The sequence below is a fragment of the Lingula anatina genome, chromosome 2 (assembly GCF_051362555.1).
Source record: "Lingula anatina isolate TDL-2025a chromosome 2, LinAna3.0, whole genome shotgun sequence".
Lineage (NCBI taxonomy): Eukaryota > Metazoa > Brachiopoda > Lingulata > Lingulida > Lingulidae > Lingula > Lingula anatina.
Genome location: NC_141768.1, coordinates 48,119,524 through 48,134,735, shown reverse-complemented (window position 1 = coordinate 48,134,735; position 15,212 = coordinate 48,119,524). Strand labels below are relative to the sequence as shown.

General features: G+C 37.3%; 1 protein-coding gene across 1 annotated transcript; it reads left to right on the top strand.

Moving 5' to 3' along the window:
• The first annotated feature begins 3,275 nt into the window (after positions 1-3,275).
• Positions 3,276-11,250, top strand: LOC106180219 (ADP-ribosyl cyclase/cyclic ADP-ribose hydrolase 2-like). Its single transcript, XM_087007137.1, has 7 exons — positions 3,276-3,695; positions 4,782-4,917; positions 8,651-8,878; positions 9,359-9,441; positions 9,715-9,807; positions 9,957-10,043; positions 10,196-11,250. Exons 1-7 carry the CDS (start codon positions 3,511-3,513, stop codon positions 10,356-10,358), a joined length of 975 nt encoding a protein of 324 aa, XP_086863263.1. The 5' UTR covers positions 3,276-3,510; the 3' UTR covers positions 10,359-11,250.
• Positions 11,251-15,212: the final 3,962 nt, after the last annotated feature.

The window sequence follows — 15,212 nt, the reverse complement described above, 5'->3', positions numbered from 1 at the left end:
CATATTACGCAAACCAGCACTTAATAACCAGTAAATTGAATAACAAACTTATAAATTGTTCGTTCTTCGAGCTTGGCCTATTTAATTCCATTTAAGTAATCGAATTGTCTACAGGAAAACTGTCCGCTCCCTCGGCCCACAGTGTGGATATACATGGGTACTGGTTCATTACTATCACACATGCGCAAGTGCATAGACATCCCAATCTTCCAAAATATCAAAGTTTCCACTCGACATTTAGTGATATCATGTTACCCATCAGTTTAGAAGTAGAAATAGTCGAACATGAGACTGTAATTTTACCCACTGAGATATAAATACTCTTCGTTAAGCACTAGACTTTCCAGGGACAGTCGACAATTGTCTTTTCATCGAAGTGAGTTACATTTAGTTCTGTGTTTCTCTGTATATTATGGCTGAAAAATTTCATGTTTAACAGCATCTCAACGTTGTGTTACCAAGAAAAAAATAAAAAATAATAAATAAATAAATAAATAAATAAATAAATAAATAAAGATGAAAATAAATAAATAAATAAATAAATAAATAAATAAATCAAAAATTCTCCAGGGCGCTTATAATGAGAAGACTGTCGAGAGCTCGTAATAAAATAGGAAATATCTTTGGATTCAATATTTCTAATCTGAGGATACGTAAATGAGATGCACATTGCTGACATTGAACAATAAAGGAAAACAATGGGTAAAATCCGTTATATCCAGTTTTACACGTCTACAAATAACGTGGGTTTCAGACATCCAGAACACTGACTTTGTTGCAATATGTATCACGTCGGCGCCTTCAGAGTATTTTCACATTGAAGGAGAAACAAAAACTTATGATTACCTTAGTTTAAAGTATCACGGTAGTCTGTCTTGATTATCTACAGTAATCATACATTTTAGCGAATGAAGGAGGAAGCCATTATTTCACGCTAAATTACCATCGTTAAATTTCTTATCAACCCTTTCCTGTTTTCATTCAGAAAAAAAACTGCCCACTTATAGTTTACACGAGTATTTTTTTTTAAATTAAATTTCCCATATATGTAAAATTACTGGCCACTCTAAGATTTCACTAAAATGCTGGAGGGAAATGAGCTTGTCTGTCTTCTGAAGAGCCGACTTAGCCATTGGTTTCTCTTATGTCAATTATTTTGCTGTATTACATTGTTTGTAATGTACAGAAATTTTAGTCTTACCGTTTGATATACGAGAGAAAACATGTATTCACCTTAAAAAGATGTTGCCTCATTATCCCCCATTGTATTAATATATATCATGGAATGTGTTAGGTTGTTTTTATGGACAGGGAATTTGGGTTCTACACTGTACATTATGACAAATATGGGTGTAAATATATATCAACCTATACTAAATTTTATTATCCCCCATTGTGTAAAAATGAATCATTATATTGATTTTGTCATTTTACAATAAATGACAAAATTTTTCCTTATTGGAATAAGGCCCCCTTTACTTCTAGAGCAAAAACAGAACTTCAGAAAGTTTGTGAGCATATGGCTAAATTGTACATAAATTCGATTGTGCAGCAACACGCTCGCCTCAACAAAAGCAATTTGCAATATAACACCTTTTCCACTCAAATTTCGTGCGTCAAACATCCTTCAATATCAGAGCTGTCAACTCATTCACACGTATTCTACGTCATATTTAGAACAGACTAACATTATTTACATGTGTTAACATGTGTTTTTCTATTTTTGTATTGTTCTCCCCGCCTCAACACGCGCCATTAAACAGATTAAATTTTGGCCCCAAGGTTTAATTGCTAGGCCCCTGCAGCGACGGCTCGTACGGAGGTGGGGAGACCATCATGGCATTAGCGGCATCGCTTTTGGTGGAGTCGGCCATATTTAATCAGCGGATCAGTTAGTACTCGGAACATCTATTCTGAATGGCCCCTATGTTATCTCTATATCGCTCCCTTGAAACAGATTTTATCGGATGCAACTGTCTTATCAATGTTTTATGTTGGTGGTTCTTCAATATGGCATGCCTGTGATCTATATATATGTATATTATATGTACAATTTTCTGAAAGCCGTCCTTAATAATTCAAGACAGCATGCACAGTGAAGCACTCGTATTGTGACGGTTCTAAGAAACAAAACAGAAAGATAACGTTTCTTTACCTATTCATTATGTGATACGATGCCTTACCAAGCATTCTTTAGGAGGTCCTTGCTTTCTCTCTCATATCCTTAAAAAAGCACCCTTTTTATAAGACTCTCTATAATGCGTTTCTCGCACCATCTATTCGGGTCGATAATTTTCTATAATTTCTTTTCTGTACATATTACATTAGATGTAGAATACATGGACATGCAGGGTTTCTTTATTTGCCTTGAACTAGTAATGTCCTTTGGGTAGAAACAGTGGCGGATTTAGAGGGGGGAACAGGGGGATTCTGACCCCTCCCCCCCATTTCGGTTTCTGAAAAAATATCACACTAAGGGTGCATTCCCATAGATTTTAGATCGATCTATCCCCGTGGGGAGTCTCACTAGATTACTGTCAGATAATCAGGCTTAAATGTCCGTCCCGCCTACTACAAGCTGTAAGGGGGTAATACACTTTTGTGCCCGCTCGGCTGACAGCTATGTAGCGTGAACCCCCAGGGAGTTAGGTCGATCTAGTTTGGATCGACCTAATCTCTGGGAATGGGGTCTAATATTCCTCCTTTGGAATTAGAATTTTGACTAGCTGATTTATGCCAAATGGCACCGTTACTCCGCTGAAATACCAAAAGATTACGGGGCCCTTCAGCAGGCCCCAAACCCCATGCCAACGGGGGGAGGGGGGAGGGGGGCTTGGGCTTCGCATCCGCGGACCTCGCTTAGCATAATCCTGGATCCAACCCTGAGAAAGATTTCAAAGGCCTAATTCTGGTGCACACCAATGTGATTTACACGAGATAAAAGGCCAACTTGTATTTGAATTTTGAGCCTTACATATTCCCATTATTCTTGATTCACCAGCAGTTGAGGGTGGGGAGGGGGTGTCCCAAAACTGCAGGAACGTGCTAGAGCTCCTGTTTCCGTTTCAACTGTCTACCACATAGTTTTTTTTTTACGTGTACAATTCAGACCATTCGGCCAGCATATTTTTCAAATATATGTGAAAAGCAACATCGCAATTCTTCTGTAGTCAGTGTTATTGTAGTTCGATGGCGTGATATTTGTATGCCTAACTTATGACTGGTTTGCAAGGACATTAACAGGGAAGTACAAGGTTCAAGGTGGCGCAATGGTATGGTATGGGGTACGTGTAGTTACGTAATACGTCGCATACCAAAGGCTTGTAGATCCACACATGTAGAAGCGCATGTGTAAGAAACGCTCTACCTGTTTGTGTTTATACGCGGTTAGTGGACATTAGATTGAGTGTGTTGCTTACCGTTGTTTATCTTATCAACTTGTCGCAGGTGATTTATTTGGGTTTTGGGACCCCCCAGGCTAGCAACACAAACGCTCAGACTGAAAGCAAGATGTCTTCCTCCGTAGGGGGCAGTATATTAAGATGCACTTGTCTTGCTTTCGTTTTTCTCTCACTGTGTCTGATGCCCCGAGCTCTAGCGGCGAGTGCAGGGACTAACCGTCATATCAAGGAGATTTTTATCGGACAATGCTGGTACTACACGGAGTATATCAGTCAAAGTTTAGGCGAGAACGTGTAAGTACGGGCACATGTGTTGTTATGTCAGATCTGTCGCCAACAGAATGCTGGTGGCAAATTTTACAAAAATCTTATAGAATGAAAGTTTGAATAAATATGTCTACTGCTTGTCTATCTGTGTACATGAATGTCTGCACTGTGTCTGAAGTACGGACGTGTGCTTATATATCCATGTGGTATCTTGAACCCGGGTCCCCAGTTACAGCGGGCTGGCGACAGCTTTGATAAAGAATTCTGGCTTACCCTCACAAAGGAAAAGACTGTTATATTCAAAGTTTATCAGAATTCATGAAGTGATATGATGTTGACTACCAAATATTATCAAAATCCCAATTCTATTCGAGTCATTATTGTAACAGGGGCTTTAAGGAGAGGTCACTGCTCGTGTTCCGTTTCGAATAGCAAATTGTTTTGCATCTTGGAAATAGCAAAGTAGAACTACTTCCTGGTAGGAAAAAAGTACATCCTGGTAGCAAAATAGAACTACATTCTCACATCATTAAAATCATACTGCAGCAGTTGCTTATTTACCCTTTTTTGTTAAAAGAACAGTTAATATAAAAATGCTAGTCAAAGTTACAAAATTTTTTTTCCAATCAAAAGGCAAAATAGGCAAAGGCATCCAAAGAAATAATTAAAATGAATTTCCTTTTTTGTTTACGTATTTTGACTGTAGTATTTTTGACTTTGCTCCTCTTACAGCGCATTCAAAACAACTTGATCCGCGCACTAAATATGGTCGACTCACTTAAAAGCAGCGCCAACTAATCCCCAGATGGTCTCGCCGCCTCCACACGGGTCGTTGCTGCAGGGACCTAGCAATTCAGCCTCAGAACCAATATTTAATCCGTTTAATGATGCAGAAGCCATCAAGAAACTACCAGCATTGGTTTTTAGTGGGGTCGGCCATATTTAGTCGGCGAATCAGTTTGTCCGCGGATCATCAGTTCTTAATGCACTCCTAAACAACAATGTCGAATACCCTTTTTCCATCAATAAAAAAATGAACAAAATCAGTTTTTAATTATCTGAATTACTTTCGCCAAAAACTCACAGGTGAAGAGTAATATTTTCTAATCATAGTCAGCAGAACTGCACAGATCTTTGGGAGAAATTTTCCCGTGCTTGGATGTACAAAGACCCGTGTAACGTCACAATGGCGGACTATGAACCGTTTGTTAAAGCAGCCACTGTTCCTGGGGAGGTCCCTACAGACAAGGTGCGTATTAAGTGTTTGTTAAAACAACCACTGAAGCTGAAAAGATTCTTACAATAAGTCATGTCGAAAAACGAATACTATTTAGCACTTCATTGCCTTCTTATCACAATAAACGAACTGCACTTTCAACTGTTTTGTTTATAAACAATCATAACGCGAAAGGTCATTAATAGTCCAGGAAATTGGTGAAAAATTGTGCATTTTTTACCTACAAGCATGAAATTTGGCACACTTATGGACAATAAAATTCTAAGCAAATTTGGATATATGGGCATGTCTGAAAATTCCAAAATGGCCGTCAAATCTAATATGGCCACCAAAATACCTTTTCAAATTAAAACTTCAAGTACATAGTCTTCTAATGACTTAAAATATCATATAAAGGTTAGAAGACACCATGGTATGAATCCTTCAGGTGTATTAAATCCAAAATGGCCGCCAAAAGTAAAAAAACAGACCATTTATTCAAGATATCCATTTGAATGGGGAATTCATCAAGCACTTAAAACTACAAGCATAAAATTTGGCAGGTTTGTGGAAAATGAAATTCTGAGCAAGTTTGGATGTATGGGCATATCCAAAATTTTAAAAATGGCCTTCAAATCCAAGATGGCCTCCAAAAATACGGCTTCTAATTAAAACTTCAAGTATATAGTCTTTTAAGGGCGTAAATATCATACAAAGGTTAAAAAACACCACAGTATGAATTCAGAATCAATATTTGCTTTTTTAGGTGTATTAAATCCAAAATGGCCGCCAATAGTAAAAAGCACTCTACTAATCCAAGATATCCAGCAGAGTGGTTAATTCATCAAAAACTACAAACATGGCATTTGGTACAGTTGTAAAACAGGATTCCAAGTACTTTTGGATGTATGAGCATGTCTAAAAATTTCAATATATGGCCCCCAAATCCAATATAGCCGACACAAATACCCGTTCAAATTAAAACTTCAAGTATATATAATCATATAATAACTTAAGATAACATTTTATGGTTAGACAAGACTATGGTGTGCATGAAGTATCAATATTTGATTCTTTAAGTGTATAGAAATCCAAAATGGCCTCCAAAAATAAGAAAAACAGGCCACTCACAGCAGCAGTATGGTGAATTCATCATGCACTTAAAACTACAAGCATGAAAATTGGCTCAATTGTACAGAACAGGATTCTAAGCAATTTGTTATATAGGGACATGTCTGAATATTCTAATATGGCCACTAAAACCCCTTTAAAGTAAAAAAAGACTACTATATAATCTGACTGACAACAGTCTTTACTCTTTTTTGGTTTTTCGCTCCTTTAGTTACATTTAGACCCAAATGACCATAAAAAATGGAACAGGACTCCTTTTGGTCTAGTTGTGACACCACATGCAGCAATTCTATAAATGTCAAGGATATGAAAATGTCAAGGTATTTTCACAAGTAAGTTTCAAATTAACGAAAGTTATTTTATCAAGTAAGTGTTGCACATTTTATGGGCGGTCAACCTTTTACTTTAGTAAATGGACACTATCTGAACAGAGGATAACAGCTAGCTACACCGAAATTTCTACTTATTTGGTTAAATATTTTTCATTCATTAATGTGTGCCTAGCTTTACTAGTAGTTGTGTTTCCCTCAGTTTTCCCAGTATTTCCTTAAAGCTAAAGCTTCTACATGTAATCCACTTTCCCCAACAAAATACCAAGAGGCATTGGTCTTTTTTAACACCAAAAAGCATCAGTTTACATGCATGAGGGTCAATAGGAATATGAAAGTGTGGTAGGGCATAGTAGTAGATGTAGGTTACTAGTGTGAACCCTTATAGGACCAGTCTTCCAATGCTTCTAACTCAGTTTACATGCATGACGGTCCATAGGAACATGAAAGTGTGGAAGGGCATATTAGTAGATGTAGGTTACTAGTGTGAACCCTTATAGCACCAGTCTTCCAATGCTTCTGACTCCCCTCACCACAGTTAGCAACTGCACACATAACTACAAACAGATGTGGTAGGAGCTACCTGGTAGATTTTGATAGCTGGGTAAGTGAATACTCCTCGTGGCTTCATTCTGGATTGTCCCACAGAGACAATGATGCCGGAAATCTCATGAATTTGTACCTTTCAAAGTCCATATTGCACTAATTTCTTGGTGTAATCCTCAGAATACATCGTTTTTTGAAGTTTTGTATGTATTAACTGTCTGGAGGATTTTAATTCTTTTATTTTCATGTTCAGTTTTTTGAAAGTATAAGTTTGTAACTAAACAAGTTGCCAAATGATCAAATGAAAACCAAAGTTTGGCGCCTATAGATCAGTGCTTCTTTTTTTGTGCACGAAGTGTGAAGTCTGCAATGCAACTCTTGGATACAGCACGTATCAACACCTGCCCTCTGTTTGGGGTACAGGTATTTCTTTGCTCATAAATTTTCACTAAATTCTAGGTAGCCATTACTGCGAATGTACTAAAGCCAATTTTTTAAATAAGAAGCTTTTCTAATTTACTTTTGAAGCACAAGATAACATCATAACATTATCGAGTGCAAATGTGCGCTGCTTTTAGTACTTTACCAATGAAAAACACCAAATTGTTGAGACCTGTATGTTTGATTAGCTGTCATTTTTGTTATATTTATGAGCATTTGATGAAGCGCCATGCACTGATCTAGCTGAAGAATCATAACCAAGAGACAAAATTGGTACACCCCAAGTTTTTTTTTTATATTTGCCTCTTTAAGGCTAAGTTATTCTGGTGTTTCTTTCACATTTTATGGATTTTGCACGATACTTTTTTTCTTAGAAAGGGGGAGTCACTCATGAGTGCCATATAAGAAGATTGCCAACTGGGAATTGATCTAAATGAGAATCCAGAGCAAAAAGTCAAACTACTTATGTTGGTTTATCAAAAGAAGGACTTTTTTCAGTACATAATAAATGTATCATGCTTGATGGTTTTTTAAAAACTCTGTAGAATAGCTCCTGCACAGGTAGGAATATGCTGATTGTACAGGTATTTTGCAAAGCCCACATGCCTATTCCCGAGTGATTACAATTCAATAGTTGTGGTCTGCTGACTTTTGGAGGCCATTTTGGAATTTTAAAACCTTAACTGGCAGATACTGATACTTCATACATACAATGGTATTTTCTAACCATTAAATGATATTTTTATAAAATACTGTACAAATAACTTTCACCTTGAAAGGGTATTTTGGGGGCAATATTGAAATTGGCTGCCATATTGGAATTTTCAGACATGCCCCTATATCCAACGTTGCTTAGAATCATGTTCTACATAACTGTGCCAATTTTTATGCTTGTAATTGTAAGTGCTTGATGATTTTACAAAACTGCTGCATATTTTGCGTAAGTAAACTGCTTATTTTACTTTTGGAGGCCATTTTGGAATTCTATACACCTGTAGAAGCGGATATTGATAATTCATTCATAGCATGATATTTTCCAGCTATAAAATGATATTCTAAACCATTTTAGGACTATATATTAGATGTTTTAATTTAAAAGAGTATTTGTGGCGGCCATATTGGATTTGGCGGCCATACTGGAATTTTCAGACATGCCCATGTATCCAAAAAAGCTTAGAATTCCATTATCTACAACTGTGGCAAATTTCATGCTTGTAGGTAAAAAACGCACAATTCACCCTTTTTTCTGCACCAATTTCTTGGACTATAACAGTATCTTAACACTTTATTTTTGTATCAAACTTGGTTCTTCTCTGTAGGCGGTATTTTGGGAGGCGGCGTACACCCTAACACACGACTATAGCGGCAGCCGGCGTCGATACGTGGCCTCTGCTGACATCCTGACTGGCTACCTGGGTAATCACGTGTTCGCCTGGTGTGGTCAGGAGGCGGAGCCAGGCATCAACTTTGACAGCTGTCCGCTGGAAGAGGACTGTCCCATGTTCCAGGGCCAATATGGCGGAATGTGGACAGCCGTGTCGAAAGCGGTGAGAGGTTTTGGTTTCAGCTACAGAAAAACAGGTCTTTTCTTTTAATCTCTCATTTTTGCGGAATTTTGATAAAAGAAAATGTAGTTTAAAAATAAGTTTTATATTGCCGTCGATAACTGATTCTTTCTTTATCGATGTTTTGATAGGTAAAAAGATGAATCAGTAGGCCTACAAATATAGGTCTACCTTATCTTCGGTTCCAGGGTTAATTTTTATTCTGAAATTGCAATGTGATTAATTCTGACCAGAAACCATTTAATGAAAAAGTTGCTCCCAACAGAAGTAACGCATAATTTGACCTATCATTTTTTCAGTGTGGACCATCTAAACATACATTTTTCCTTATGATATTCTACGCATATTTTTTCATTGAACTTTATTATGTTTTATTTATAAATACTCCCACTATTAGACAGTTGGGAACACTAAGATCATATCATTATGTTTATGGGGATAATTTGCATATTTTACCGAAAGTTTGCAGAGGTAAGCACTGGGGTAATTCAAATGATCCTCAATGGAACAACTGCAGGAACCAATGTGGCCTTCAACGAAACAAGGTACTACCAACAATTTATCTAACTGGTACACGTGTAATAACATGGATTCAAAGCAGACATTAAAACACTACAGTAAATATTTCTTTTAGTATTCTTTTCTTAGAAAAGACGTTGGATGGTAATAATTAAAAGCCCCTTTTTATTTCAGTAATACAATGTATTTAAAAGATATCCAAGGTTTACCAAAGCTTTCCACTGAAGCTGAAAGACACTTATCAACATGATCAGAAGGCATCATGAAACATGAAATTACCCCAGTACTCTATTTTACAGCTATTTCAACCTTTTTGAACTTCCAAACTTTCCGAAGGCGAAAGTCACGCGATTTCAGCTCATGGTATTCCATGATGTTGGGAAAACGCACAAGTACGTATTGGTATACCATTACTCAAATTTTCATAAATAACTTTTTCAAAAACTATACAAAGGAGGCATTAACATGTTTTTCCTTTTTGTGTTAAACATACTCAGCTCATCGAAAACGTAAAATGTATTAAGCCATTAATATATTTCAGGGAAACGTGTAACAATGGAAGCATTCCTCTCCTTAAAAAACGTTTAGAAGAACTTGGTTTCGAATGTGACTGCACCGATGACCCAAGGTAAAGCGAGCCGATTAAAACAATGAAGAAAAAGAAACGCTTTGCAGGTCTTAAACAGGTCATTATTTAATTATTTTTGATATTTAACGAAAGTCAATGCAATCTTTTAGCTCCTTACTATAATTAAAAAAATACATTTATTTAATTTCCAGCGCACTGAGGCACATTTTGTGTTTGGATGACATCGATTCAGCAGAATGTCAGTTCGCCTCCAAGGTACTGCGGCCAACGTCCGCTTCAAATACCATAGGGGCAGGCTTCAAGACCTTGGTGTTTGGGGGCATATTAGTCCTGTTTTATTTTATAACCATTTAATGAATTAACTGAGCTGACATGTGATTATGTATAACAGATTACACGTCATGCAAAACCAAATACGATTTCACATTTATATTGCATACCCAAACTATGGTACCATTCCCAGACACTATCGTATTAACTGTGGATCAGTCTATCTCTGAGGGGATTCTCGCTAAATTGCAATCAATTTAAGCGGCTTAGATGTCTGTCACGCCTACTGAAGCTGCTAGGGGGTAATTAATTATCGTTTGTCAGCTTCAGGTATAGTCATATACTGGCAATCTATCTATGACCTTGAGCATACATATACTGTGACCTTGAAATTAACTTTTGACCTACTTTTTCACCAAGAACTGAATATTGCATATTTTCTTGACCCTCATATCTTTAAAAACTAGCAGAGATATACCCATAGTGTTGCCCCCATACTACAAATGCAACAATGATAACACATTTCAAGGAAAAACAATAGGTCTATTGTCTAAAAAATCACAGGAGTGATCAATGTTAGGAAAAAATCTGCATGATTGGACCATTTTTAGTTGTTTTTTTTTTTGCATTTTTTTGCATTTTTTACATATTTTGATCACTCTTGTTGATTGCATTTTATAGAGCTTGTTAAGCACAAGACTGGAGGTGGTGTCCCTTTTTTGGGGGGTTTTCCATACGAATGCGCTTACTCCAGCTGGTGGTACAATATCCGGAGGCGGTATCACCTCTCTGATCCTCTAGTTAGAAAACAGTGTTGATCTTTTTTTTCGGATTAATAAATTTCGTTAAATATGCATTTATATCGATCAACTAAATATTTTTAAGGAAAACCAATGCTGAAATGCGTTAGAAAATCAAGATATTAAACATTGTCATTGTCCAATAAACAGCGAGAATTCATTTGGTGCGACACAGTACAAAGTGCTGGGTTTGAAAGTTTGCAGACGACGGCTATCTAACCCGAGGATTTTGCGTATTTCGGGTTTCTGCAACTAAGTTAATTTCTTTTGAATCATGGGATGGGTATGGTCCCAATATTTAAGGCCACCTTTTCGAATGGTCACCTTTTCGTTTTGGTTCCCCTGGAATTTTGACCTTTGGACGCGGCTGTAGAGTACCTGATCTTTGGCGCGAAGATGTTCCTTTCAAAACAGCCTCGATTAACGGGTTGGTTTTGGCTGGGGTGGCTTTTATTTCCACCAGCAAAGCTGACAAAATGTAGTTCCGCGGCATTTCGTAATTAAAATGAGCCTTGTATTTTCCAGTCGAACGCGAAACAGTTTTGTGTGATACACGATTTGTGACGTGGAGTGAGTTGCACTGAATGCAATAACCATGATACAACATCGAGATCAACTGACGAGTCATCCAGGCACCATGAAACCAGGATTCATAGTCTAGGTGCATATCATACGGTATGAGGAACGACAGGGTATCTCTGTGGAAAGCGTTGAAACACTCATCAAAATCCCAGTTCAAGTTTACGGGTTGGTTTTCATTGACAAATTGTCTAACCATGTCTCGGTAACGTACGTAACCCACAGCAGGTTGGTAATACATAAGAAACTCCTCGAACCGCTGAAAGGGATTTGCAGCCATATTGGGCCAAGGTTTCCAATTGACCTGTCCATCAGTACGAAGCGATAGCTTCAAGTCGTCGTCGTCCATGAATATATAGTAGAGATAACCCCCGTCTTTCATTTGGGCCGCTAAATTCACCGCGTGCTGAAGAAGAGCACTTCTACCGGAACCAACAGACGTATTCGGGGCGTATATTTCTCCCGACCTATCTGAAAACGTCATCCAAATGACGTCGCGTTCCTTTGTTTCTTCTAATCCTTCGATGATGCCCTTCGTTGGACCTTCAATGAGATACACAAAACGCTTCCCAGTTGTCAGACTGTTATTCCTCGGTCGGACAACTGCGTACCTAAGCTCCAATGTGAACTCTACGGACTCTGGCAAGTCATCGTACTCGGTGCCAATCCTAGGAGGCGATCTTGTCGGGTTTTGCTGACTGGCTTCTTTGACAGCGATAAAGTTCAGTAAAGAAGACTTACTCATCATTTGTTTTATCCATAGAATCTGCCACACAGAACCAATCAAAAGGGTTGACAGGGCCATGTATTTGACTATCTTAGAAGTCCACATAGCTGTCGAAAATCTGTCACCTAAATAATATATATGAAAGCAAATTACCCTTTCTTCGGACGTTGAAATAATTATGAATACCTGTCTAACTCTTTCTGGGCCACGTTAATACACGTGTATTCTAACTATTGGAGCGAGTGAGCCTAATTACATATAGGCACAATATTATAATAGCTTAAATTGCCTTTCCTCTGACCCTTACTTGCTAATCATTGTTCTTGGTGATTTTAATAAGGCCAACATGAAAAGTCATTGCCTAACTACCGACAATTTATCAATTTTTAAAACAATAAAGGTGTTCAATCACCCTAAGGTGAGAAAGATCAACACCCTGAAAAAATTCGGAGAGTAAAGCGATAATAACTCTTCGTTTTGGCCAAAAAAAAAATGAATTTTCCTGGAGTAAACAACAATTTTCCCATACTTAACAATGGTTAATGAATCCATTTTTACATTCAGAGTTAGTCCCTGGTTTTTTCTAAAAAGTTTGTTTTTTTGTTAAAATCTCTTAAGAAGATCTTAAAATCTTAAGAGATTTTAACAGAGTATAGCCATCAATGGAGGTCACGTGGTCTAAAGACAAGCTCAGATATCAGAATAATAGCTATAACTGCCGTTTTTGTGGTAAAACAAAATATATTATATTTCTAGAGTTATTCACATTGTTTTTATTGTGAAATATAGATCTGATACGAAGAATTATTATCCCTTTAAGCAGTGATTGGTAGTGCAATCAAGCAAACTAAGAGAGCCCCAGAAAGCAGATTGAAGTAAACTTCGAGACTGGCAGCACGAAGCAGTTAATTGTCTCTTCTCACACGGTATAAGGGAACGAGACACAACGAGGATGACAAATCCCTCAGCTCATCGAACTCTCTGTGAAAGTTGACAAAGATGACAATATTAAGGTAGGGTACATCTAAAATTTTTTCCATAACAGCTGTTTTTCGAGGCGAAATTTTATGCTTAATACAAATATGATAATCATTTTTCTACAAAAATTATTTAGGTAGGTAATTTTCAAAATGGCAGCCAAAACAACAACTTCAGGTACTGTAGTGTGTCATATGTCTTTTCTTATGTTTTAGGGATTGTAGAATCCATTTCTAATGTTAATACTGAGATTGGTACATTTTACAGTGAGTTCAGTTACAATGTGAGCTAACAGTTTTCTGTCAAGCTAGACTGAAGAGCCAGAATATTCGATTATGGAGACAATGAACCACCTTAGTCACCTTCATCTCTCTTTGGACGGTGAAATAATTATGAATAGACCTACTTGCCTACTCTATGTGAACAACGCTAATACATAACTCCCCCATTATTCTAACTATTGGTGCAAGTGATCCTTATTAGACATAAAAATACAACATTGGCCAAAAAGGTTGTCCCACACCCAATTCCATGTGCTTTATTTACAAATAATCACCTCACTGTTTAAATTGTTCTAAACAGTGTTTTTTTATTTTAGCAGTCACTTCTACCTCTTTCAACGTGCTGCTTGCGGTGAAATCTACAGGGTGTTTGACTTTAAAGACAGTTTACTATCATTAAAAGTGATTATACCATTTCAAATAAAATTTATTTAGTGGAATTTGTGGTACATTGTAACTTCTTACACATACCTGGCTCTTTCAAAATCCCCAGAAAAGAAGTGTCTCCTGTCGATTCTAACGCCGCCAGTACAATTATCTAAAATTTAATTTGCCAGCATTCATTCATATACCATTAAAATCATATAAAAAAATTATCTCAGTGAGCAATCTGTGGTATATTGGACAATATTAAGATATGAGTTTCAAATAGGTCTCCGGCAACACGATCTTTGATCGTTATAGTGACCCATATCTAATTGATTTGTATAAGCTCCCCAACGATGAGGGCTTAAAGCTCGAATCCACGGTTATTCAAACAACGAACACAGGGGGGGCTTTATAGATCTTAAAACTAAGTCCTTATTTAAATTATCTGATAAAAGAAAACGCAATTTTAGCTCCTAACGCTAGCTTTCAAAAGTAACATATACTCCGCGTCGATCTCAAAAATAGACCATACAAAAATTGAGCACTATCAGATCTTCAAAGACGTTACTAGGTGCAAAAAAAGAACACTGATCAAAAAGGTTGTCCTACCCCCAATTCCATGTTCTTTATTTACAAATAAACAGGTTTGTAGACAGTGTTACAGACATTGTTATAGATAGTGTTTTTCCAGATACCGTATACAACATAATTAATGGTTCAGATAATACAAAGGCTTGTCGCGCCGCCTACAGGATGAAATTTCGGTACGCGGTAGACACACGCTATTAAACACGCAGGCCCGTAGCCGGGGGTGGGGGTTCGGAGGGTTCGAAAGAACCGCCCCTTTTGCTGGGAAAAGGTCCACTCTGGGTAAAATATGATCTAGGTTCATGAATTTTTTATTGAAAAAGGTCCACTTTTTCAGAAAAAGAACCCCCCATTTGAAATTGCTGGCTACGGGCCTGACACGTATCCTTTACCGAGCACATCCTAATGCTAATTATGTGAAAATTTTGTGATATTTGGTGGTGTCTTTTCAAATTAATGGACATTCTTTAGCTTTGTGGAAATAAAAGTGAACATTGGATTTGAGGGGGTACCTGTACACTTGGAAATCGTTATTATTTCCAAGCTGTACAAGTACACCAAGAAACCTTTCCCACCTCTATTTCAACCTCAATGAGGAAATATGCTCATTTAGTGG